Source organism: Balaenoptera acutorostrata, chromosome 10, assembly GCF_949987535.1.
Source record: "Balaenoptera acutorostrata chromosome 10, mBalAcu1.1, whole genome shotgun sequence".
Classification (NCBI taxonomy): Eukaryota; Metazoa; Chordata; class Mammalia; order Artiodactyla; family Balaenopteridae; genus Balaenoptera; species Balaenoptera acutorostrata.
In genome coordinates this window covers 8,420,067-8,444,968 of record NC_080073.1, presented here as the reverse complement: position 1 = coordinate 8,444,968, position 24,902 = coordinate 8,420,067, and the positions used below count along the sequence as shown (strand labels likewise).

The 24,902-nt window shown below is 48.6% G+C and overlaps 1 protein-coding gene across 4 annotated transcripts in view; it reads right to left on the bottom strand.

The window, feature by feature from the left end:
- The window catches only part of SSUH2 (ssu-2 homolog), a 62,071-nt gene that overhangs the window by 25,973 nt on the left and 11,196 nt on the right, over window positions 1–24,902 (bottom strand). For 2 of the 4 annotated variants that reach the window (XM_057554060.1, XM_057554061.1), the window contains exon 2: window positions 24,123–24,293. In XM_057554060.1, the coding sequence (XP_057410043.1) occupies window positions 24,123–24,207 (85 nt within the window). In that variant the 5' untranslated portion in view covers window positions 24,208–24,293. Of the gene's footprint in view, window positions 1–14,867; window positions 14,992–24,122; window positions 24,294–24,902 lie in introns of those variants that run through there. The other 2 variants (XM_057554059.1, XM_057554062.1) reach the window with 1 other exon arrangement.

Genomic DNA, 24,902 nt, shown 5'->3' with positions numbered 1-24,902 from the left:
GAAAGTGCCCTCAGTCTCCCTCTGCTGCGTTCACCCTCATCATTCGCTGCCCGCCCTCAACAGAATGCTGGTGACAATCATGAAAGCAGTAGCAATAATTTGACAAACGCTTCTTAAGTACAGTCAGATGCTTCAACGCCCACAAATAGGTTTTTATGGTTGATCGGAGCACTAAATTTCTTAAACTTGAGAGTTATATAAGTTTCATTACCACATGTTCATGAGAAAGACCGAGATCCTAATACAGCCTTTTAATACCTTTAGACATTAAGCAATGATTTGAAGCCCTTGTAGAACTGTCCCCAGGGTAACGGGATTACCATGGATGTGTATGCCTGGGTGTGTATTTTACTCCAAACATAATATGTGTGTGTGTCTATGTCTGTGTCTGTGTCTGTGTGTATGTATATTTGAACCTAAACATGGTAGATGATAGATAGATAGACAGATAGATAGACAAACTACCTGTGGCTTAACTAAAACAATATACCACTATTAAATGTTGAGTACTTTTTAAGCAACCATATATGCATGCCAAAAACCCTCCTCAGCATTTGAAAGAAACAATCATAGGAAATTATTAAATGGCAAACAGAAACACAGAAGGTTAAACAGAGCTGAGTACTAAGGGGTCCAGAAGTCTTGAGGCTGCAAAAATGCAGACAACCATGAGGTGTATCTTAGGAACCAGGGAGTGTTGATCAAAGGCAGTCAAAGTCCCTTGCTGCACACTAGTTAGATCACATAGTAATGGGTTAATAAATATCTCTTAAAATACATGGAAAATGAACAAACCAACTGCTAGACCTTTCTAATCTTGCTTAGGCATCAAGACAGGAACGCTGTCTGCAACTACAATGGCATGCGTGGGTGACTCGGGCCAAACAATGTAACCATCACCACCTAGTATTCAGGTGTCAGGAGAAACAAGCATCATTGATTCTAGGCTCCAGGCCAGTATGAAGCTAATACTGGTTCCCACTTCCTGCTAGTATCAGAGGGGCTTCGGGTAGGGAAAGAGAGCCATCAAATGCGTTCCAGACATTTTACATTCATTCTGTATCACTGCTATTGATGTCAAGAAGGGGGCGCTTAGAGCTCTTCTTCCTGAACTGGTCCACGTCAGTCCGTGGATATGATCCGTCATCACACTCTTGAGGTCTTACACATGGTGAAATACCCATGAAACATTTGTTGAATGAACATAACTGTCTAAGAGCTAACTCTATCCATTTATTGCTGTCTGAGAATCTTGTTTGTTCTTGGAAATAAAGGCTATTTGACCTCATAGTTTGGTCTCTGAGTCCTGAGGGTACCTCAGGGCTGTGGGAATCATGTTAGGGCAGTAAAGGGCTTTAGAAGAGAAACCAGAAATCACAGCACCTGGCTGCAGCTGAATATGATGCTGAGAGAAATTCCTAGAGGTAGGGCTCAGCCGATACCTGCAAGTATTTAAAGGGCTGTCATGAGGAGCTGAGTCTCAGGACACTCATCCTACGAGCAGGCATGCTGGGAGCTGATCCAGGATGGGGGACCATTTCAGCTTATCAGAGAGAAGATCTGTCTAGTGACAGATCCTTCCACTGGGTTGGGCCCCTCCAAAGAATATTAAAGCAGAAGCTTGCCGATAAAACAAAGTGGGCAGTAGTAGAACCCAACAGTTTGTGACTTCAGAATCAATGTAAACTGGGTTCAAAATTCAAAGGTGGATGCTGCAGCACTACAGTCCCTTTTTGGAGCATCTCCAGAGGACAGTGGAAGGAAATCCTCCTGGTGGGGAAAATTCTGAACAGTGCACCTGGTTGTGCATTTTGCCTGAAGGAAGAAATGGCCACAGATAAGAGTCTATACCCCTGTTGTATAGCACAGGGAACTCTGCTTCACTTCACTATACAGTAGAAACTAACACAACACTGTAAAACAACTATACCCCAATTAAAAAAAAAAAAGAGTCTATACCAATTTATAGGCTATGGAAAATGGTTTTGCTGGATGGTCAGGAACTTTGGAAGGAACATCACTGGTACACTGGTGACAAGGAGGTCTGGGAAAGAGGTATATTGATAGATTTCTCTGAATGGGCAAAGAATATGAAAACATTTGTATCTCATGTTAATGCTCATCAAAGGGTGACTTCAGCAGAGGAGGATTTCAATCATCCTTTAAAGTCGAGGTGTGACCCATCCCGTGGGGACCAGTCCAGCTCCTTCTGCAGCCGCTTCTGCCATTGCCTAGTGGGTCACAGTGGAAGGGATGGAGGTCATGCATGGGCTCAGCAACATGGGCTTCCACTCACCAAGGCTGGCCTGGCTACTGCTGAGTGCCCAGTCAGCCAGGAGCAGAGACCAACGCGGAGTCCCAATATGGTGACCAACCAGTTACCTGGTGGCAGGCTGATTACACTGAACGGCTTCCATCATGGAAGAGGTAGTGCTTTGTTCTTCTGAAACAGACACTCTGAATATACATGTGCCTTCCCTACACACCATACTTCTACCATCTCCAGACTCTAGCAAAAAGAGCACAGGCTGCATCCTCTAAGATGAAAGAAATCATCAGACCAGTCTGGATGAGAGACAGAGGTTTCTGGCAAGTAGATCTCATGTTTAAGCCACCAGGAAGTTCACCAGATGCTCCTGCAACAGGTCAGGAAGTGCTTACCGTGTGCCCAGCCCTGAGAGGTAAACCAGGTAATTCCTGCCCTTGAGGAATTCACTCCTGGTATTAAGTGGGAGACAAATTCATAAGCAAGTACTTAAAATTCAGAGGCGCAAAGGTGGCAGCAGAGCAGCAGACAAGACGCCCTGGAGTATCGAGGATCAGGTGTTACGTGGGATACACACACTGGCGTGGTAGTGGCAGAAAGTGCATCGCCCACTAGGCACTGGTAACACATCAACTGTCTCATGAGTACTGGGTGAACTTCCCGGTTACTTAAACATCAGACCTCCTTGTGGGGGACCCTTGCCCCTCAGCCGGTCTGGGCTGTTGACCGTTTTGTATCAGAGGAGGCCGCTTCTGACAAGCACTGGCCCCTGCTTGCCTGCCCCTGTGACTACACCTCAGACCCCCGGAGGCCGTTGCTGCTTTTTCTCCCATCAAAACGGCGGCTACCCCAGATGGCAGCCACCCAACCAGGTGTTTGTCCCTGGCTTCCCAAGTAATCTGCTGGGGCTGGTCCCAGGCTCTTGTTTCTCGGTCAGTCAACAGGAATCACCAAGGGGCTTGTCAATATTACAAATTCCCAGGCTCTGTCCCCAGGAATCCTGATTAAGGAGGTCTGAGGTGGAAGCCTGGACTGTGCCTCTTTTTATAAGATCTCTTGATGATTCCAACTCAGGTGGTCTACACTTTAAAAACCGCTGACTTAAGCAACAGCACAATTCAGCATCTTAACTTCTGTCTTACGAGTGTCATTTCAACATACAATCAGGAGCAGATTAATGAGGTTACCCACCATCTACCTGTCTAAGATATTTTTCCTTTTTATGGGAGGCAGTTTCTTGGCCTCAAGATGAAGACATAATATTGGGTTAAGTTCTTTAGTGAGATCATTCTCCTATCAATCCACAGCTTTTCATTTTCCTCCCTCAAGGGCACAAATCTTGGGACTTCCCTGGTGGTGCAGTGGTTAAGAATCCGCCTGCTAATGCAGGGGACACGGGTTTGAGCCCTGGTCTGGGAGGATCCCACATGCCGCGGAGCAACTAAGTCCGTGCGCCACAACTACTGAAGCCTGCGCTCTAGAGCCTGAGAGCCACAACTACTGAAGCCCGCGTGCCTAGAGCCCGTGCTCCACAACAAGAGAAGCCACGGCAATGTGAAGCCCGCGCACTGCAACAAAGACCCAACACAGCCAAAAAAATTAATTAATTACTTTTTTTAACAAGGCACAGATCTTACAGGGGTAACAGCAAGCACCACAGTGAGAACAGGTGAAGCTTTTTAGAATCACCAAGCGTTTTCAGATGTTCTCTCATTTGGTGGCAGCCCCAACCTGAGCCATCCTAGGACATTCCAATACAGAAGCCCTATCTATTTCATGTCTCCTCTCCTCTTCTGAGCCCAGAGAGCCCCCATAACCACCTGGTGAGGTGATGTCATCAAGAATTCACCCAGAAATTCAAATTATTCAGGATTTAGCCATTCTACACGTAGATAAGTAGAAAGGCTCAATTCCAGTCAAAGCAAATTGTTTTCATGATGGTGGTGGTGGTTATACAGCACTTTAAATTTTTTTATTGTGCACGTAACATAAAATTTACCATCTGAACCATTTTTAAGTGTACAGTTCAGAGGTATGAAGTACATTCACATTGTACAACCATGACCACCATCCAGCCACAGAATCTTTTCTTCATCCCCAGCTGGAACTTTGTACCCATTAAGCAGTAACTCCCCAATCCCTGTTCCCCACAGGACCTGGTAATCACCATTCACCTTTCCATCTCTATGAATTTGACTAGTCTAGGTGTCTCATATAAGTGGAATCGTACAGTATTTGTCATTTTGTGACTGGCTTATTTTGCTTATCACGTAGAGTCTTTTTTAGTAAAATTAATTAATTTATTTATTTTTGGCTGCATTGGGTCTTCATTGCTGTGCATGCACTTTCTCTAGTTGCGGTGAGTAGGGGCTACTCTTCACTGTGGTGCGCGGGCTTCTCATTGCAGTGGCTTCTCTCGTTGCGGAGCACGGGCTCAGGCGCACGGGCTTCAGTAGTTGCCGCATGCGGGCTCATTAGTTGTGGCACACAGGCTTAGTTGCTCCGCGGCATGGCGGATCTTCCCAGACCAGGGCTCGAACCCATATCCCCTGCATTGGCAGGCGGATTCTTAACCACTGAGCCACCAGGGAAGCCCCTCATATAGGGTCTTTAAGATTAACCTATATTGTAGCATGTATTAGAATTTCCTTCCTTTTTAAGGCTGAACAGTATTCCTTTGTATGTTTACACCACAATAATGTTCCTCTGTATGTTTATATCACCCATCCACGGACACTTGGGCTGCTTCCGCCTTTTGGCTACAGCAAATCATGCTATTAGGAACACGGGTGGACAAATATCTCTTCAAGACCCCACTTTCAATTCTTTTGGGTATATACCAAGCAGTGGAATTGCTGGAATGTACAGTAATACTATGCTTAATGCTTTAAGGAACTGCCATGTGATTTTCCACACCAACTGTAACATTCCTACCAACAGTGTACAAAGGTCCCAATTTCTCCACATCCTCACCAACACTTGCTTTCTGTTTATACAGTACTTTACAGTTTACAAATTATTATTAGCTCCACTTGACAGATATTTTTAAAAGGCTCAGAGATGTGAAGTGACCCGCCCAGGATTACACAGTAAAGAGCCAGGCCGGAGCCTCCTAACTCCTGGTGCTACATTGTCCCCCTGCCACACAGCTACATGTGAGCACTGGTTCCAAATCCAGTCTCACTCTTTCCAGATGTGGGTCTTGCCCCACCATCTATAGAGCTCTCACCACTCACTCACTTGTCCACCCAGTGAATACTCACTGAGCATCTACTAGGAGCCAGGCCCTGCCCCAGGCCCTCTCAACAGCCCATGTAAATAAACCTGGATCCACCCAGAACCCCCAAGGGAGCCAAGACTGCCCAACAAAGGAATTCTACCCCACAGAGCCTGGCAGCTGCGATAACATTGTTCCTGGCTTATCGGCAGGCTGGGTAGATGGAGACCAGTGGTGCCCATGGCAGGAATCGAGGATGGAGGGGAAGAGAATGGTCTTGACACAAATAAGAAACTTGCCCAAGTGGGAGGTTCCTGGAACACTGTACCCAAGCACCCTCCTCTCCCTGGGAGCCAGGGAAATTGGCATATCCCTTCAGGGTCAAATCATGAGCTCCTAACTGCAGTGACAGAAAAGGGACTGAGATCTTTTTTTTTTTTTCTTTTTCTTTTTTTCTTTCTTTTTTTTTTCTTTTCTTTTTTTTTTTTCTTTTTTTTTCTTTTTTTTTTTCTCTCAGATGCGTATGTTTGATTGATTGATTGATTGATTGATTTTGGCTGTGTTGGGTCTTCGTTTCTGTGCGAGGGCTTTCTCCAGCTGTGGCAAGCGGGGGCCACTCTTCATCGCGATGCGCGGGCCTCTCACCGTCGCGGCCTCTCTCGTTGCGGAGCACAGGCTCCAGACGCGCAGGCTCAGCAGTTGTGGCTCACGGGCCCAGCCGCTCTGCGGCATGTGGGATCCTCCCAGGCCAGGGCTCGAACCCGTGTCCCCTGCATCAGCAGGCAGACTCTCAACCACTGCGCCACCTGGGAAGCCCGGGACTGAGATCTTTTGAAGCCTCCCAAATGCCAAGGATGAGGGGAGATGCTTTCATAGGTGTCTTCCCACCTAAACCCTTACAGAAACATGTAAGGTAGATATTGTTCTCTTTATAGGTGAAGAAGCAGGGGATCAGAGAGGGTGAGTGACCTACCCAAGGTCACACAGCTCATGTATGGCAGAGGCAGGATTTGAACAAGATCTGTTGGCACCAAGGCCCTAATGTAGACTACCAACAATTCCATGCATTACTACCTGTCATTGTTAGAATCTGGGGGAAGAGAGAATGATGTGGTTTTCACTGACCTGGCTAGAAAATGGCTTCATCCTTGTAAGCCTGGCTACCCAATCAACCAAACAAGTAAACCACAGAGGAAAGTTTTCACGGAAGAAAGTGAAACTCTGATGCTGTCAATTCCGTGGCCTTCAGAAGGTCACTCTTCCACCTTCCCTTTTCTCATTGAGTGATGATAATCTGAACCTCTGTCTCCTTGACAACAGAAAAGCCATACTTCAACAAGTGTCCCTCCCTGGTCTTTCTGGAAGTTCCCGAGGATCCCCCACGTTGCACTAATCCACGCTGTGTGTGCTGCCACTTGGCACCTTGGCCGGAGGCCCTTGGGTTCTCCCTTCCACCTCCTCCGGGTCTCTGCTCCCCATCCCTTACCATCTTGACTTAAGTGAGGCCCCTCCTTCAAGTCTCTAGAAACGGGCTGTCTCACTTTACAAAATTCAGCTGCCGAAACTATGGAACACAAAGGAAAACTTAACCTGGAAGTCGGACGCATCACAGCTGCTGGGTTCCATCAACCTTGACTCTCCAGGGAACCCCAAACTCGCCAACTCTTGTAACAGACCCTGGCGTGCCACTGTCTTACAAGGGCCTGGCCACGTCCCCCGGTGGATGGGGGTGGTGGGCGCTGGGCCGCACCCCCAGGTTCCTCAGGACTTACTCCCCAGCCCGGGGGCATCCCCGCTCAAGGCCCAGAGGGGGACCTTCTGGAATGGCCCTGGGCAGAAGGGAGCTGCCTGGCCCCAGGGCATGCCCCACCCTCCAGAGGGGCCCACGTCCAAGGACCGGTCCATGCAAGGCTGGCTTGCCCGAATTCGGGGCAACTCTGAAGGGCCCCCCCGACCGCGGCCCCCGAGGAAATCAGCTGAGGCCTTCGCTGCGACTGCCCTGCAGCTCCAAGCCCCCTCCCCACGGGCCTGCCGCCTCTGCTTCCTCCCAGGGCTGACGGGATCCCCAGAGCGCCGCCATCCGTCCGCACACCACCACCCCCTGCCCCCCTCCCGCACCCGGCTCTAAATCTGGGGGCCTGGACTCACCTTGTGTCCGTCAGCACTCACTCCTGGGTGACCTCATGTCGCTTCCTGACCACCAACGACTTCCAACTTTGCACCCGCCTCTGAGCTCCAGGCCCCTCTCCAGCTGGGACATGTCCGATCAATGTAACAGACTCTCCAGCTGAACTCCTGACCTCTGCCCCCCCGCCCCCACCCGCGCCCACAACTCCCCTCTGCTCCCCACGCAGCACGTCACGTCTACTGTCTGGATCACGTCACAGCGTGGCCACTTGCTCCCACTGCGCACACGGAGTCCCACCCCCTCTTCCCGGGGTCACTGCGGGAGCTCCCTCCTGGTCCTCCTGCTGCCCTCCTCGCCTCCCCGCACCTCTCCGAGCCTCTGCCAGACACAGCGCTCAGACTGATCCTTCTATAACTGCAAGTCACGTGACGGCCCTCCTCTGTTCAGCATGCCCCTGGCTGCCATCTCACAGGTCCTGAAAGCCGAGCCCTTGCCGTGGCCTGCGAGGAGCACCCTGCACCCCTCCATCGCCCCTGCCCTGGTCCCCACTATTCAGTCTCCTCGTTGCTCCAAAGCCACACCAAGCACAGTCCCACCTCAGGGCCTTTGCACTGGCTGTGCCCTCTGGCTGGAATTCCAGATCCCACAACTCGCTCCCTCACCTATTTTAGGCCTTGGTTCAAATGTCACTTTCCCAATGAGGCCATCCCTGGCCTGCTACTTAAAACTGGACACCCCTTGGGGCTTCCCTGGTGGCACAGCAGTTAAGAATCCTCCTGCCAAGGCAGGGGACACAGGTTCAAGCCCTGGTCTGGGAAGATCCCACATGCCGCGGAGCAACTAAGCCCGTGCGCCACAACTACTGAGCCTGCGAGCCACAACTACTGAAGCCCGCGAGCCTAGAGCCTGTGCTCCGCAATAAGAGAAGCCACCGCAATGAGAAGCTCACGCATCACAATGAAGAGTAGCCCCCGCTCACCACAACTTGAGAAAGCCCATGCGCAGCAATGAAGGCCTGATGCAGCCAAAAATAAATAAATAAATAAATTTATAAAAAAAAAACTGGACACCCTGACACCACCCTCACCAACTCTGCAGCTCCCCAGTCCTACTTCCTGCTTTTGTGTTTCTTCACAGCACCTATTACTATCCAACACTTTAACTATCTTACTGTTTTGTTTAATATCTGTCTCACCACCCTATAATCAGGATATAGGATCCATGAGGACAGATTTTTGTCTGTTTTGCTCCCTGCTGCATGCTTAGCACCCTGAACAGAGCCTGGCGAATACCAGATGCTCCACGAATTAATGAATGAATAAAGGAATGAATGAATGAATACACAGTCAATATTATTATGCAGTGACTTCATCATCCCATTGTTCTGGACTCTGAGAAGATTTCTCAGATGAGTTTGTTTCATCTATGGAGCAATAGCAAGAAAAGGAAAGGAAAGGAAAGGAAAGACTACTAGTAATTTTTAAATATCAGTTTGTATGACTTTCTAGACTATCACACTTTGAAAAACAGAGGACCCTGGTCTCACAATGCCTCGTTACAAGGACAGCAGGAGGAAATTCACTGTGACCCTGAGGCTTAAATGCTCAACTAAGGATGTTTCCCTAGAAGCTGGGAATAAGGAAAGCTCTGTCCCCACAGGGTCGGAACACAGACGGGTGACAGCTCGACATCCATCCCACGGCTACGACTCCAAAGGACATTTCTCACGGAGCTCTTTAGCAGGTCCAAGCAGATACGCCACCAGGGTGCTTCATATTCCACCAGCCAGAACCAGCTTCTGTGGCCTGGTTGCCATATGCTCTCTGGGCTAGAAGTTGGGGGAGGTTTTCACCCCTGGCTCCTGGCACGCAAGGAGGACAGAGTGGGGTGTTCCCAGCAGAAGTCCCAGAATCTAATCTCACAGCACAAGGCGGCTGCTGCCAGCAGTTCCCTCCCTTCCTCCTTCCTTCCTACCTATCCAATCCATCTGTCTCCACGACCGATTTGAAATTTTCAAAGGCCGATCTATTTGGCCACTTACATTTTCAAACACAAATTCAATGTGCCCTGTGAGGCGCTGCCAGCTTCCCAGGCCTCAGGACAGCTCCTCCCCCAGCCCGTGTGACCGCAGAAGGGGCTTCCACCATCAAGGCTCCGGGTCCCGCCTGCACCTCCCTGCACGGCCCCAGCCAGGGCTGGGTAACAGCTGGCGGGGCAGGGGTCATCATTGTTGGGGGTGAACACGTGTTGGCATCTCAGAAATCCTCTGGTCCTACCTCCCCACCGTACACGTGGGAAAACTGAGACCACGAGAAGGGAAGGGACTTGCCCAGGGTCACGTGGCAGGGAGAAGCAAGCCAGCGACCAGGATTTCTTCCATGACAGATACGCCTCGCAATTCGCCCTGCGGTCCCCCAGACATGAAGTGGCTTCTGCGGGCCACACGGGGAGCTGGGAGCAGGGTGAGGCGCAGGAATCAGGTAGGTACCTTTCACTCATCATCAGTAACAAGCTCCGACCCTTGCAGACACCTTGGCAGGTGCTGGAGCCATTAAGTAACAGCAGACACATCCAGGTGCCTCCCGCAAAGCCGAAAGTGGCAGAAATGGTTTCTCCTCCACCCACGATGTTGGGCTCCCATCTTACGTCAGCTGGAGACACAGTCCTGAGGAAGGACAGACGTGCGGCCACGACTCTAATCTAACTGCCTTCCTCCCCAGGCCAGCCCCTCCCTCCTCGGCCTCTTCTGGCCCCATTGCTCCACCATCCCCGCCACCCCACGCCCAACCCCGGCCACACACACTGCAAACCTCTAGTTTTCCTCATCTCCTGCCTCTCTTCGCCCCCGACGCCTCCTGCCCATCTCTCCTGCCCCATCTCGGCCACGCCTTCCTCATCCTGGCCCCCACCACCCCTCCTCCCTGGGGCCTGGGCCCCCGTTCACCTGCTCCGCAGCGCCAGCCCGGTAGCCGTCTAAACCATGCGCATGCGCTCCGCGGTGACCCCAAGGGTAGAGGTAACCGGTCCACCGCCAGATCCTGGAACGGAAACCAAGTGATCAGACGACCCTGAGTAGTTTAGGGTCTGGAGAATGTGACACAAGACTCTTCCCTTTTCCTACTAAGTCACCCATCCAGCCCACCTCAGCCCCTTCTCCCTGGTCCCACCCCCACCCCGCCCTGCACCACTACCTCCCTGACACCCCGCGGTCTCAGGTGCTCTGGGAAGGGCTCAGCAACCTTCTGGATCTGGAATGTAAATGGCTTCACCGGCTCTAGATTCCTCCAAATAAAACAACCACAAGGCCAGCAAACCTTTGTGTCACTAATAGCGGCCGCGCTCCATAGCATAAGCTCCACGCTTGTAACATCTACCAAGACTCTGTCTTTTTCTCCTACTGATGGGAGTCCCTCTCCCCGGAAGGAAGGATGGGAGAAAGGGGGAAAAGAGGGGGAAGGATTGGAAGTTCCTTTCTGCCACACTTCAGTCTGAATAAGTTTCCTGCTTCTAGAACACTCTATGACAGAAATCACAGCAAGATCCTTTTTGACCCAGCTCCTAGAGAAATGGAAATAAAAACACAAATAAACAAATGGGACCTAATGAAACTTAAAAGCTTTTGCACAGCAAAGGAAACCATAAACAAGACCAAAAGACAACCCTCAGAATGGGAGAAAATATTTGCAAATGAAGCAACTGACAAAGGATTAATCTCCAAGATTTACAAGCAGCTCATGCAGCTCAATAACAAAAAAACAAACAACCCAATCCAAAAATGGGCAGAAGACCTAAATAGACATTTCTCCAAAGAAGATATACAGATGGCCAACAGACACATGAAAGAATGCTCAACATCATTAATCATAAGAGAAATGCAAATCAAAACTACAATGAGGTATCATCTCACACCAGTCAGAATGGCCATCATCAAAAAATCTAGAAACAACAAATGCTGGAGAGGGTGTGGAGAAAAGGGAACACTCTTGCACTGTTGGTGGGAAGGTCAATTGATACAGCCACTATGGAGAACAGTATGGAGGTTCCTTAAAAAACTAAAAATAGAACTACCATACGACCCAGCAATCCCACTACTGGGCATATACTCTGAGAAAACCATAATTCAAAAAGGTCATGTACCAAAATGTTCATTGCAGCTCTATTTACAATAGCCAGGACATGGAAGCAACCTAAGTGTCCATCATCGGATGAATGGATAAAGAAGATGTGGCACATATATACAATGGAATATTACTCAGCCATAAAAAGAAACGAATTGAGTTATTTGTAGTGAGGTGGATAGACCTAGGGTCTGTTGTACAGAGTGAAGTAAGTCAGAAAGAGAAAAACAAATACAGTATGCTAACACATATATATGGAATCTAAGGGGGAAAAAAAAAAGGTCATGAAGAACTTAGTGGCAAGATGGGAATAAAGACACAGACCTACTAAAGAATGGACTTGAGGATATGGGGAGGGGGAGGGGTGAGATGTGACAGGGTGAGAGACTGTCATGGACATATATACACTACCAAATGTAAAATAGATAGCTACTGGGAAGCAGCCGCATAGCACAGGGAGATCAGCTCAGTGCTTTGTGACCGCCTGGGGGGGTGGGATGGGGAGGGTGGGACAGAGGGAGATGCAGGAGGGAGGAGATATGAGAACGTGTGTATATGTGTAGCTGATTCACTTTGTTATAAAGCAGAAACTAACACACCATTGTGAAGCAATTATACTTCAATAAAGATGTTTAAAAAAAAAAACAAACAGAGCTGAAGTGCCTCAAAAGGCTCTCAGAACAAGGCAGAATGCAGCTGTTTAGAAACAAAGGGATAACTGCTGCTTTGAATGGGGAAAAAAAAAAAAAAGTTTCCTGCTTCAAATCTTCTATGGCTCCACGTCACCCACAGAATAAGAGTCCAAATTTTCAATCCGGCTCCCAAGAGCTTTCCCAGCTTTATCCTTCACACTTTGCCCTGACCCACTCACGCCCTGAGTTCTCCGCCACGTTACACTCCTACAAGCCCCCAACAGCCAAGCTCAGTCACAACACCAAGACTTTGTGAGTGCAGATCCTTCCATTCCTAACGTTCTCCTCCTCCACTCTCTGCCTGTCAAACTCCTGCTCATCCTCCAAGGACCATCTCACGTGCCCCCTCCTCCAGGAAGTCACCCTGATTTCCCTGGGCAGAACCAACTGTTCTATCCTCTGTGTCTCCACAAGGCCATTATTTATGGATATGAGCATGTGACTGCCTCCCTGACACCCCGGGACATCTCCCTGAGGTGTGTGTGTGCGTGCGGGGGTGCCAAACTGGGTATCACTTCCAGAATGGCCATCCTGAGGCTCGTCCATGGCACCTTGCTTACAAACATCAAACCTGACTTAGAGAAAGAATTCACAAAGAAAATTCAGGACAACAGCCACAGGAATGGACAAGGCTGAACACATTTGTGGGTCTAAATTAAGAACCACAAATGGAGATTTAGGGCCATACAATTCAAAACCTGGACCCTTGGAGGGGTTCACCCTCAATCACAGACCCCAGAGCAGGAAGGGGGGACTTCAGATATCCATTGCTCCAAACTTCTCACTTATTTGCCCCTTTTATTTACCTTCTCTATCTATCTATCTATCTATCTATCAAGGAAATACCCTGATGCTGTGGAAAAAAATCAAACCTACAAAAGATTAAAAGTTAAAAATTAATGGACCCACCCCACACATGAAAAAATGCTCAACACCACTAATCATTTGGAAAAAGCAAACCAAAACCACAAAGAGATATCACTTTACACCTGTCAGAATGGCCATTATTAAAAAGACAATAAATAACAAGCATTGGCGAGGATGTGGAGAAAAAGAAACCCTTGTGCACTGTTGGTAGGAATGGAAATAGGTGAAGCCACTGCGGAAAATGGTATGGAGATTGCTCAAAATATTAAAAATAGAACTACCGTATGATCCAGCAATTCCATTCCTGGGCATTTATCCAAAGAAAATGAAAATATTAATTAGAAAAGATATATGCTCTCTACATTCATGTCAGCATTATATACAATAGCTAAGATATGGAAGCAACCTAAGTGTCCACTGATAGATGAATGGATAAAGAAGACGTGGTAAACATATACAATGGAATATTACTCAGCCATAAAAGAGAATAAAATCTTGCCATTTGCAGCAACATGGATTGACCTAGAGGGTATTACGCTCAGTGAAATAAGTCAGACAGAGAAAGACAAATACTGTATTCTTTCACTTATATGTAGAATCTAAAAAACAAAAGAAATGAGCAAACATAACAAAATAGAAACAGTTATAGATACAGAGAACAAACAGGTGGTTGCCAGAGGAGAGGTGGTTGAAATAGGTGAAGAAGATTAAGAGGTACAAACTTCCGGCTGCAAAATAAATGAGTCACATGAGTCACGGTATGAAATGTACAGTGAGGGGAACATAGTCAATTACTAAGTAATGTCTTTGTAATATCCTAACTAGACTTACAGTGGTGATCATTTTGAAATGTATAAGAAAAAAATCACTATGTTGTGTAACAGGAACTAACATAGTGTTGTAAGTCAATTATACCCGAAAAACAAACAAGCAAACTCACAGAAAAAGAGATCAGATTTGTGGTTACCACAGGCAGGGGATGGGGGGAGGGGGAACTGGATGAAGATGATCAAAAGATACAAACTCCCAGTGATAAGTACTAGGGATGTAATGTACAACACGATAAATACAATTACCACTGCTGTATGTTAAATATGAAAGCTGTTAAGAGAGTGTTAAGAATCCCATGAGTTCTCATCAAAAAACCTTTTTTTTTCTTTAATTCTGTATTTGTATGAGATGATGGAGGTTCACTACGCTTATTGTAATAATCATTTCATGGTGTACGTAAGTCAAATCATTATTCTGTACACCTTAAACTTATATACAGTGCTGTATGTCAATTGTATCTCAACAAAACTGGAAGAAAAACAAAGAAAAAATTAATGGTCCCCACCTCCAATGTCCATATATAATTTATATATAGATCTGCATATAAATGTACGTGACCTTAGAGCTTTTATTATATTTTTACTAAATGAGATACTATAAATATTGCTCAGCACCTTTTTTTTTTTTTTTAGCACCTTTTATTAAAAACAAAATATATCATGGATCTCCTTCTGTGTCAGCACACATAGTTTTACCCTGTTCATTTTTTTTTACTGTTGTAGCAAATTTTACATTTATGTACACTTACCAGGGTTAAGTCCAGGCACCGGGCTTGATACCAATAACAGAGAAATGACTGAAATATTGCTCATGAGTCTTTTGCTTTTATTGTTAATCATTCTTAGTTGGGCAGGTTTTTTTCTTGCTGTAAATTTAACTGAAATAGAACACACACCATAATAATGCACAAATTTAAAACACACAGCTCAGTGAATTTTCACAAAGGCACCCATGTGACCAACCGTCCGTTCAAGGACAGAACGTGACCAGATCCCAAAGCCCTCTCGTGCCTCTTTTTGGTAACCACTCCCCTGACTTGTAACACCAAAGCTCAGTTTGCCTGCTATTGAACTTTATACACTTGAATTTATACGATAGGGACTTAACATTGGTCATCTCAGGCTGCCGTCACACTAGCCTGGTGGCTGACACAACAGACATTTATTTCCCCCAGTTCTGGCGGCTGGCAGTCCGAGATGTGGGTGGCAGCATGGTGGGCTCTGGCGAGGACCCTCTCCCTGGTGTGCAGACATCTCCACTGTATATTCACATGGTGGAGAGAGAAGGGGGGCCAGCTCTCTGGTCTCATCCTTCAAGGGCACTAATCCCATCATGGGAGCTCTAACCTCATGACCTCATTGAATACTAATCACCTCCTCAAGGCCCCACCTCTAAATACCATCACATGAGCATGGCTGGGGCTTCCATGAATGGATCTGGGCCTCTTCTGTGTCTGGCTTTTTTTAAAATTATTTATTTTATTTATTTATTTGGCTGCATCCGGTCTTAGTTGTGGTGCTCGGTATCTTCGTTGCGGTGCAGGGGCTTCTCTCTAGCTGTGCTGCGCGGGCTCTAGAGCACCCGAGCTTAGTTACCCTGCGGCATGTGGGATCTTAGTTCCCTGACCAGGACCCGTGTCCCCTGCATTGGAAAGCGGATTCTCAACCACTGGACCACCAGGGAAGTCCGTGTCTGGCTTCTTTCACACAACATTACACTTGTAAGAATTATCCCTGGCATCTCAGCCCCATCCATTTTTAACATTTCATTGCATCCCGTTGTAGGAATGTACTGTGATGTATTCAACCATTCTCCTCTTGATGGACTCCCAAATTGTTTCCTGTTTTTTGCAATTACGAAAAGCATTGTGATTTTTTAAAAATCCTTATACATATGCCTGCATTGGCGTGCTTCCACACGGTAAGTGATTAGAAATAGAACTGTTGTAACTACCTCATTTCACACACAGATGCCGGGGCTCAGGGGGAAAACGTGAACACCTCAATGTTTCAGTGGGTCACCCCCCAAGTTCACCGTGGGTGACCTCTCCAAGGTCACACTGAGTGAGTGGTCTGTCCAAGGCCACAGTGAGTGGTCTCCCCAAGGTCACAGTGAGGCAACGGCAGAGGCAGGGCTAGCGCACACTTCCCTGACCTCCCATGCCTGCCCCATGAGTCCACACAGTCTCTATGGACTTCATTTCATTGAAAATATTCACTTGGAATTAGTTATGCACACAAACTTCTTGGAATCCCAAACATGCCTCAGGCCAGTTTTCTGACTGACACTAGAGCTGACAGCTCAGAGAGAAAACACTGCTGTTCCTTTGTTAAAAGCAAATCAGGCAGCCGAACAGTACAACTTCTTAACCATTTTGCATTTGTCGGACTTAATGCTTGACAGGTTCTAAAGCAAAAGACTTGGATCTCTGGTTAATGGTAGGGGTTGAGGAGACAAACAGACATAGACAGAGATTCTGAAAGTTCACTGTGTTCCTTTTCAAGGTCAGGACACTGGGGGATTTTTCAGATTTTTCCTTCCCCTCGCACCACTGTGGAGCAGGGGAAATTGAATTTCCAAAGGATATTTTTCTAACTAAACATAAACCTGTGCCACTATAAAAACAGGGTTGTTGGTTTTTGTTTCTTATTTTAATAATAATTTATGCCCCATTTCAGCAATGGTCAAGGGAATAAAACTTTAAGCGAGAGAGAGAGAGAAAGACTGGATTAGTGCAAATCTTAAACCAAGTGCACAATTCAAAAGGCTTCATATTCAGACTCAGAACTGAGAAGTTCTCATCTCCGGCAACACACACCCTCACCCTTTCTCATCTCCTACAGCTCATTTCCCATCCACAAGTCTAATGGGAAAGGGAACAAAAGGTCCGGCCCAGGACAAATGTTAGTATTTATTCCAACACCACCTGGGAAAGCTCCTGGAACTCACTGCCGCCATCCCTGTCCTGAGTCCCAGGGTCCCTCTGTTCGGGCAGCAGGGCTCTGCTGCCCAAGAGGGAAGGCATCTTCCCTCCATTCACTGGGAAGACACCATTCCAAAGCTTCCGAGGAAAACGAACTGGTTCCGGGAGCTGTGGAATGGTGCATGCAGACCAAGGCGGTAAGGAGTCTCCTCTGGAAAATACGGGGAATCGGGGGATGCAAAGAGCCGGCCCCCTGGTGATCCTGCCATCCTCCGCCTCCTCGCAAGAGCAAAAGCAAGTAGACGAACCAAAGTTTGGATGTGAACTTTAAACATGACCCCAGCAGGTTCTGTCCTCCTGCTCTGGGCTTCAGTTTCTCTGCTTGTGAGGTGAGGCTTGGCTAGTCCAGGGAAAGGGGACCTCTAGAAACTGCCCCCTCTCTCCCTAAAAATGTATTATACAGACCAGAGGTAGGAGAGAAATAAAAAAGACTGATCAAGCTGAAGTTTGATGCAGAGTGTCTTTGGGACCATACTGGCACAAAGCCTGCTTGTTGATGGATCATTTCAACTCCCAGGCTCTCAGCTCCCCTGGACCAGCAACAGGCAGCCACTGCCCGGGACTCAGGGATGGAGAAACAGCTTCTCCACAAACAGTGATCACGCCCCCACCATGTCCCTGCCTGTGAGGAACTAATGTGATAGAAAGGAGTGGGGGCCAGGTGCCTCACATGCATCAGCTCATTGAGTCCTCACTACACTCTAGTGAGGTGGGAACTACCATTATCCCCATTTTAGAGATAAGGAAACTGAGGCACAGGGAGAGAACTGACTTGATCAAGTCCTGCAGGTGGGAAGTGGCAGAGTATGACTCGAATATGGGTTTCTCTGACTCTCACAACCTTCTCATTCATAGGATTTACCATCCTGTTTTATTTTTTTATAAATTTATTTATTTATTTTTGGCTGCATTAGGTCTTCATTGCTGAGCGGGCTTTCTCTAGTTGCAGCGAGCGGGGGCTACTCTTCATTGCATTGCGTGGGCTTCTCGTTGCAGCGGCTTCTCTTGTTGCGGAGCATGGGCTCTAGGCACGCGGGCTCAGTAGTTGTGGCTCGCAGGCTCTAGAGCACAGGCTCAGTAGGTGTGGCACACGGGCTTAGTTGCTCCGCGGCATGTGGGATCTTCCCGGACCAGGGCTCGAACCCATGTCCCCTGCATTGGCAGGCAGATTCTTAACCACTGCACCACCAGGGAAGTCCCACCATCCTGTTTTACAATTGCTTCCCTCCTTATCAAGATTCTTTGGTACAGGCTAATGTATCTCCACATCTCTAACACTGCACTCAATAAGTATTTATTGAATGGGTGCATGGATAGATGGGTGGATGAGTGGGTGGATGATGGGTGAGTGGGGTACATGGGTGGACAGATGGATGGATGGGTGGATGGGTGGGTACATGGATGGATAGATGGGTGGCCGGCTAGGTGGACGGATGGATGGATGGATGGATGGATGGATGGATGGATAGGTGGGTAGATGCATGGATGGGTGGATGGATGGGTGGATGGGTGGGTAGATGGGTGGATGATGGGTGGATGGATAAATGGATGGATGGGTGGGTGGATGGATGGATCTGCGGATGGATGGATCTGCAGATGGATGATGGTTGGATGGGTGGATCGATGATGCTTGGATGGGTGGATCGATGATGCTTGGATGGATGGATTGATGATGGATGGATGGGTGGGTGGACAGATGAATACTTGACCCTGGTGCAGTAAGAAATCATTGAAGGTTTGAGGGCAGTGGAGTGATGTAAAGTGACATAAAGAAACACAAGATTCAGCTTCTACCCTCAAGCAGCCTTTAATCGAGTTGGGAAGACATGGCATGGACACTTGAAATGTCTCTTAACACTGAGACGCCACTTTCACTGAGGTGCTCTATACTTACAGACAGTGGATGTGACAGGAGATCAGATGGGAGGGACCCCATGCTGCTCTGAGTAGGGATGAAATCAGAGAAGGCTGCCTGGAGGAGGGGGGGCTGAAGCTGGGCACTGAAGGATGAGAAGAATTAGATGCATGGGGAAGAGGAGGGAACAAGGGAAGACTCCAAAGACCACACTGCTACATCTGCTACAGATGTCTGTATGCTGGCAGACCATCCAGCTACATCCTACCAGGAGGTGGGTCCAGAAGGAAGGGAGGGAGGGGAAGGGAAAGAGGGAGGGAAGAAAAGAAAAAGAGAGGGAAAGAGAGAGAGGGAGAGAGAAAAGGTTATGAGGAAGGAAAAAAGAGAAGAGGGAGGGAGAATGAAAGGCAAGACTTCTCTAGGGTAACCCAGAGGATTCAGCTCTGCAGGTTTCTGACCCCAGGCCACCCCGCGCCCCCACCCGAGCTCACTGGAGATTCAGGCATGGTGACTTGCTCACCCTCGGGTGTGCAGGGGTTCTGGGCTGACATCAACATGCTGCTGGCACTAGCTAAATCTCTTTCCATCCACCCTGCTTTCACGGCCCTCCGTGGCCAGGAGCACAAGCATTAGTTTCTGTGTAAAAACTCCCAGGCACGAAGGAGCCACTAATGCGAGGTCTGGGTCAGGGGAAGACCAGGACAAAGGCCAGCTCCCCGGCTCCTCCCCATCCTCGTCCCCTGAAGTGTGGACAGGCAGTGAGGGAGGCAAGAGGGGCACCCGCCATGCAGCCAGCTGCCTGGGGGCCAAACAGCTTCCTAGCTGATTAACCCTGGGCAAGTGACTTAATCTCTCTGAGCCTTGGTTTCCACATCTGAAAAATGGGGCTATTCCTCATAGAAGTATGATAGGATACCTCTGTGATATTACAAGATAAGACATGCCGCATGTAAAGCAGTCAGCACAGTGCCTGAGACCCAGAAGAATCTAAGTGGAAGACATTGCTATTTGCAGTAGTATTGCTTTTATTCATATTAGATTAGGGGATGAAACTAAAGCCTATTGCTTCTTGCCTGATGCCTTCAGAAACCCTCTGAGTGGGCTTCCCTGGTGGCGCAGTGGTTGAGAATCTGCCTGCTAATGCAGGGGACACGGGTTCGAGCCCTGGTCTGGGAAGATCCCACATGCCACGGAGCAGCTGGGCCCGTGAGCCACAATTGCTGAGCCTGCGCGTCTGGAGCCTGTGCCCCGTGACGGGAGGGGCCGCGATAGAGAGAGGCCCGCGCACCGCGATGAAGAGCGGTCCCCGCACCGCGATGAGGAGTGGCCCCCGCTTGCCGCAACTGGAGAAAGCCCTCGCACGAACCGAAGACCCAACACAGCCAAAAATAAACAAATAAATAAATAAATAAATAAGAAAATCCTTTAAAAAAAAAAAAAAAAAAAGAAACCCTCTGAGTGAGAATCCTGGTCTCCTAGTTCCGGCTGAGAGAAGGTGGGGGTGGGCCACTCTGGGACTTTCTGGGACACCTGGCCTCCCTGCCAGGGAAACTGGTCCCCAAGGGGCCCAGCGGTTTGCTTCCCACTGACGCTTACAGGAGACCAGCCAGCCTGCGCTGGCGACTGGCTCGGGCTGCCAGGCCCGGTGGGGCTGGCTCAAGGACTTTGTGATGCATTCTTGGGCCCCCCAAGGTAAAAATAGTTTTGCTTTGTTAGGCTGGGTGGTTACACACTCTTTGGCCTGACGGCCTGGCAGCCTGCCTGCTGGAAAGGCAAATGCCAGACTATTTCAGGCTGTAAAAACAAGCCCCCGCCAGGCCCCAGTGTCAAGCCCCCAGAGAACGGTAATAATAGCCCACTAGCTCATTCTTTCAGGCCAGAAAAAAAAAGGAAAAGAAAGCTCTATGGCTGCATGATTCCTCCTTCTGTTACCCACAATCACAGCAGCCAAAACCACTACAGACGATGCACATGACCTTCAAAGCCATGTTCCCCAAACAAAATGAAACACAAAAAGGTAGCAGCAGGAATCATCATCTTCATCATCTTCCAGCAATTTGTACACACAAAGCACTACAATAGGAATGTTGCTTTCATTCCATCATCCTTTCACGGCAGCCCTAGGGGGTACCTATTACAAGCCCCATTTTCTAGAAAAGGAAAAGGAGGCTCAGAGAGGTGAAGCAACTTGTGGAAGGTCACACAGTGAATAATCAGCGAGGCTGGATTCAGGTCTGCCTGACTTGGAAATCTATGCTCCTTCCTTCAGCCTGACTTTCATTGGTTTTCTTTGTTTTAAGTAAGAAACTCCACTGCAACATTTTCAAAGGCTTTCTGGTGCCTTCGAGATAAATTTCAAACTCCTTAGTGTGGCCTTCAAGGCCCCATGAAGTCTGGCCCCTCCTACTTAGCAGCATTTGTGTTCCCCCCAAATTCATATATTGAAATCCGAAGCCCCAATGTGATAGTGATAGGAGGTGGAGCCTTCGGAAAATGATTAGGTCATGAAGGTGGAGCCCCCCCTGATGGGATCAGCGTCCCATAAGGAGACACCAGACAGTATCCTATTCCTAGTGAGGACACAGCCAGGAAGAGGGTCTCACCAGACACCAGATCGGCCAGTGCCTTGATCTTGGACTTCCCAGCTTCCAGAACTGTGAGAAATAAATGTTAGTTGCTTAAGCCACCCAGTCTGTGGTATTCTGTCATAGCAGGCTGAGCTAAGACACCATCCTTTGCTGCCCAGCTCCAGCCCCACCTCCTCCAGGCAGCCTTCTCTGATTTCTCCCAGCCCAGAGCAGGGTGAGCCTCTTCCTGTCTGACCGCCTATCACAGCTGCTGTGTGTGTACTGGGCACCTCTACAGAGGTGGTCTTTGGGGGTTAGAGATGTCACATGTCCAAGTCCTGTCTTCCCAGGTGGACTGGGAGCTGTTGGAAGGCAGAGGTTGCATCTGTGCTTCTGTCCCCATCACTCCCCTGTCCCCAGAACTTCAATGGCATAGGGTTATATTCACCCCTCTGTCCATGCATCATCCAGCCATACATTTATCCATTCACTCAACAAATATCCATTGTGTGCAGTGTGAGAGAAATGGAAATCAACTAGACACCTACAGTCAGAGGGGAGAGTGGGGGGAAGGAGGTAAGGGAAATGCAGCCGATCAAGGCCACGGAAGGGGAAGCACAGGGGTCCTGGGAGTCTTTCCAGGGATGGGCTACCTGAGTGGACTTTACAGGAAGAATGGAGATTAACTAGGTGAGACTAGGAGACCATTCTCGGACAGGCCTCACGACAGTCCCTCCAGGGTAGGACCTGAAGTCCTCATCCCTGTCAGCCACTATATCAGTCACGTCCCGACAGGGAAGACAGGCTCACTCGAGTAAGATCATAGGAGAAGTGTGTGTTCTCATGGGGACAATTAGCCACAAAGGGGCAGATGGGGGGACCACGTGGTCGGTGTGGTCACCTGGCTAGTTGTCATGGAGCAGTTACCACCCGCTAGGCCTGAAAGGGTGAAGACAAGGAGAGTCCAGAGAAATCCAGGAGCAGAGAGGTGGACAGAAGCCCCAGGAGAGGAACAGCGACTTATGCCAAGAAGATCTATACCAACCTCACTCTCCTTTCACCTCCTGATCTCCCACTGGTTCCTCACATTGGCCAGCCCGGCTAGAGCAAGGGGACTGGCCAGCCTCCCACGGCAGCCAGCAGGGTGGAGAAGGCAGATGGTGACTCGAGAAGGGCAGAGGGTGACTCGAGAAGGGCAGAGGAAGCTGTCCAGCCCAGCCGGCCGAGCACCCCTGATGGCTGTCCCCTGAACCCACCTTGGCCTTCACACCTCCAGCCCTTTGCTCACTCTGTTCCCTCTGCCTGGAACACCCTTGCCCAGCTTCCAAGCCCATCAAATCCTCTGCCTGCTTCAAGCCACACTCACAGGCTATATCCTCTGAAAGTCTTTTCCTTTCCTACTCAGAAAGCATCCATCTTTTAGTGCTTGTATTATTCTTTCAGGGGCCTTTTTCCCTCCACCCCCTGTAAGGGCAGGGGCTGCGGCTGATTTGTCTTTAAAACCCTGAATCTTTGCCTCCTCTAAGTCATGAGCCTGGAATCTCTCAAGAACTGTGAAAGGCCTGAGATTTGCCCTACTTGCCAGCTCACAAGTTAGCCTGCCAGTTTCACAGATGCTGGCAAAAGACAGGAGACTCCTGGATCAGAGACAAAGAGCTGTATCACTCACAGCAGTAGCGGTAGCTGAACAATAAGCGTTTTTGCCCCAGTTTCCTGAGCCCCAATTCCCACAGCACCACATAAAGAGAACCGTGTAACACCTGTACACATGGTGGGTTACATCACAGGAGAACAACGCTGAGCTAAGGGAACCCAAATATTTTAGAGTGGGCAGTAAGCTCTCTGTTCCAGAGGAAGACTCTCTCTCTTCTCGCAAGGATGTCTGCTACACAAACATCCTGGTAGAGGTAGTCCAGAATAAAGAACAGACAGGGAAGCACCAGACATGGGGAAACACCAGAGTCCATTGGAGAATCATCCCCCAACAGAACCTGAGAGGTACCTACTAACTGTGATAGGCCTGCCCTTGGTCTCACTCTGCCTTCCTGAGAGCAAACATCAGGACTGAGTATTCATCAGCGCCCTGACCTGGTCCCTCCTAGAGATCCCTTCCAGTGGATGTCAGGACTCGCAGTGATATTACCAAGAGAAACTGGGAAGGAGTTGGTGGGTAATAAGGAAACTTACTGGTTCCCCCAAACCCATGGGACCCTCAGGCATGCATGGGGGTGGGGAAGGGAGGCAGGATCAAGGAGAAGCAAGAGAGCAGGCTGGGTCCAGTCCTGCCTCTTACCAGCTGGTGCCTATGCAAGTCCCAGAATTCCCTTCTGGGCCTCATCTTTCCCATCTGTAAGAGGGGTACAATAACAGGAACTAGTTCACAGGGTGGTTAGAAGGATGAAACTTCTTTCCTGTGAAGTACTTAGGCCGGCACATAGTAAGTACTATATGTCTCAGCAAAACAGAAAGAAGGAAAGAAGCCCAGAAAAGCAGAAGGAGGAGAAGGCTGGCCACAGGGACCAGACTGCATGGCTCTGCTCTGGAACGGGAAGCAGAATCACAGCTGTGACGTGAAAGGTAAAGAACATGATTACTCACCCACCCTCTTCCCCAGGCTCCGACCGGCACTCAGGTGGATGTAATTTCCAACATCACTGAGTCTGGTCTCCATCCGCCTCTTCATTCACAGACGGGACGTGACGTGACAACATCCATGTGGCTGAGGATGGATGGCTCCAGGCTCCATTGCTTGGGACAAATTATTACCCACTAGAAAACAGAAATGAATAAATCATGTTGGAATCTTCAAACACAAAATAAGTACTGTGCTACTATTCTTAGTCTCATTTAGAAATTGATTTGCTCTCTTCAGCAGCCAAGCTATGGACCAAATCATTGGAAGATCATAATGGCATGAAGGAAAACAGCCACTACCACAGACACAGTATGCTAACGAACATGCCAGGCCCTGAGCCGGGGCTTTGCAGTGTGTCTCCTATCTGATATTTACCCATGACCCCAGGGACAGCCATGATCATCATTATCTTCATTTGACAGATCAGAAAGCTAAAGCTCACGGAGGTGAAATAACTTGAACTGAAGTTCTAAGCTCAGATGTAAACCCAGGCCTCCCGACAGGGCCACACTGTTACACTGCTACAAGGAGCCATGGGAAGCACCGCTCCCGCACTTTTGACGTACAGAGGAGCAGCGGTCTGCAGAATAGCAATGCCATGTGCTGAGTCCGAGAAAGTGCCTGAAACCAAAACTCATAACTCTGGGTCCAAACTTCTGTCCACCTCCCCCTGCTCCCATTCTTTGCTCTCTGATAGCTTCATCGGTAATTTATGAGAAAGAAACACAAAACAACATAAAATG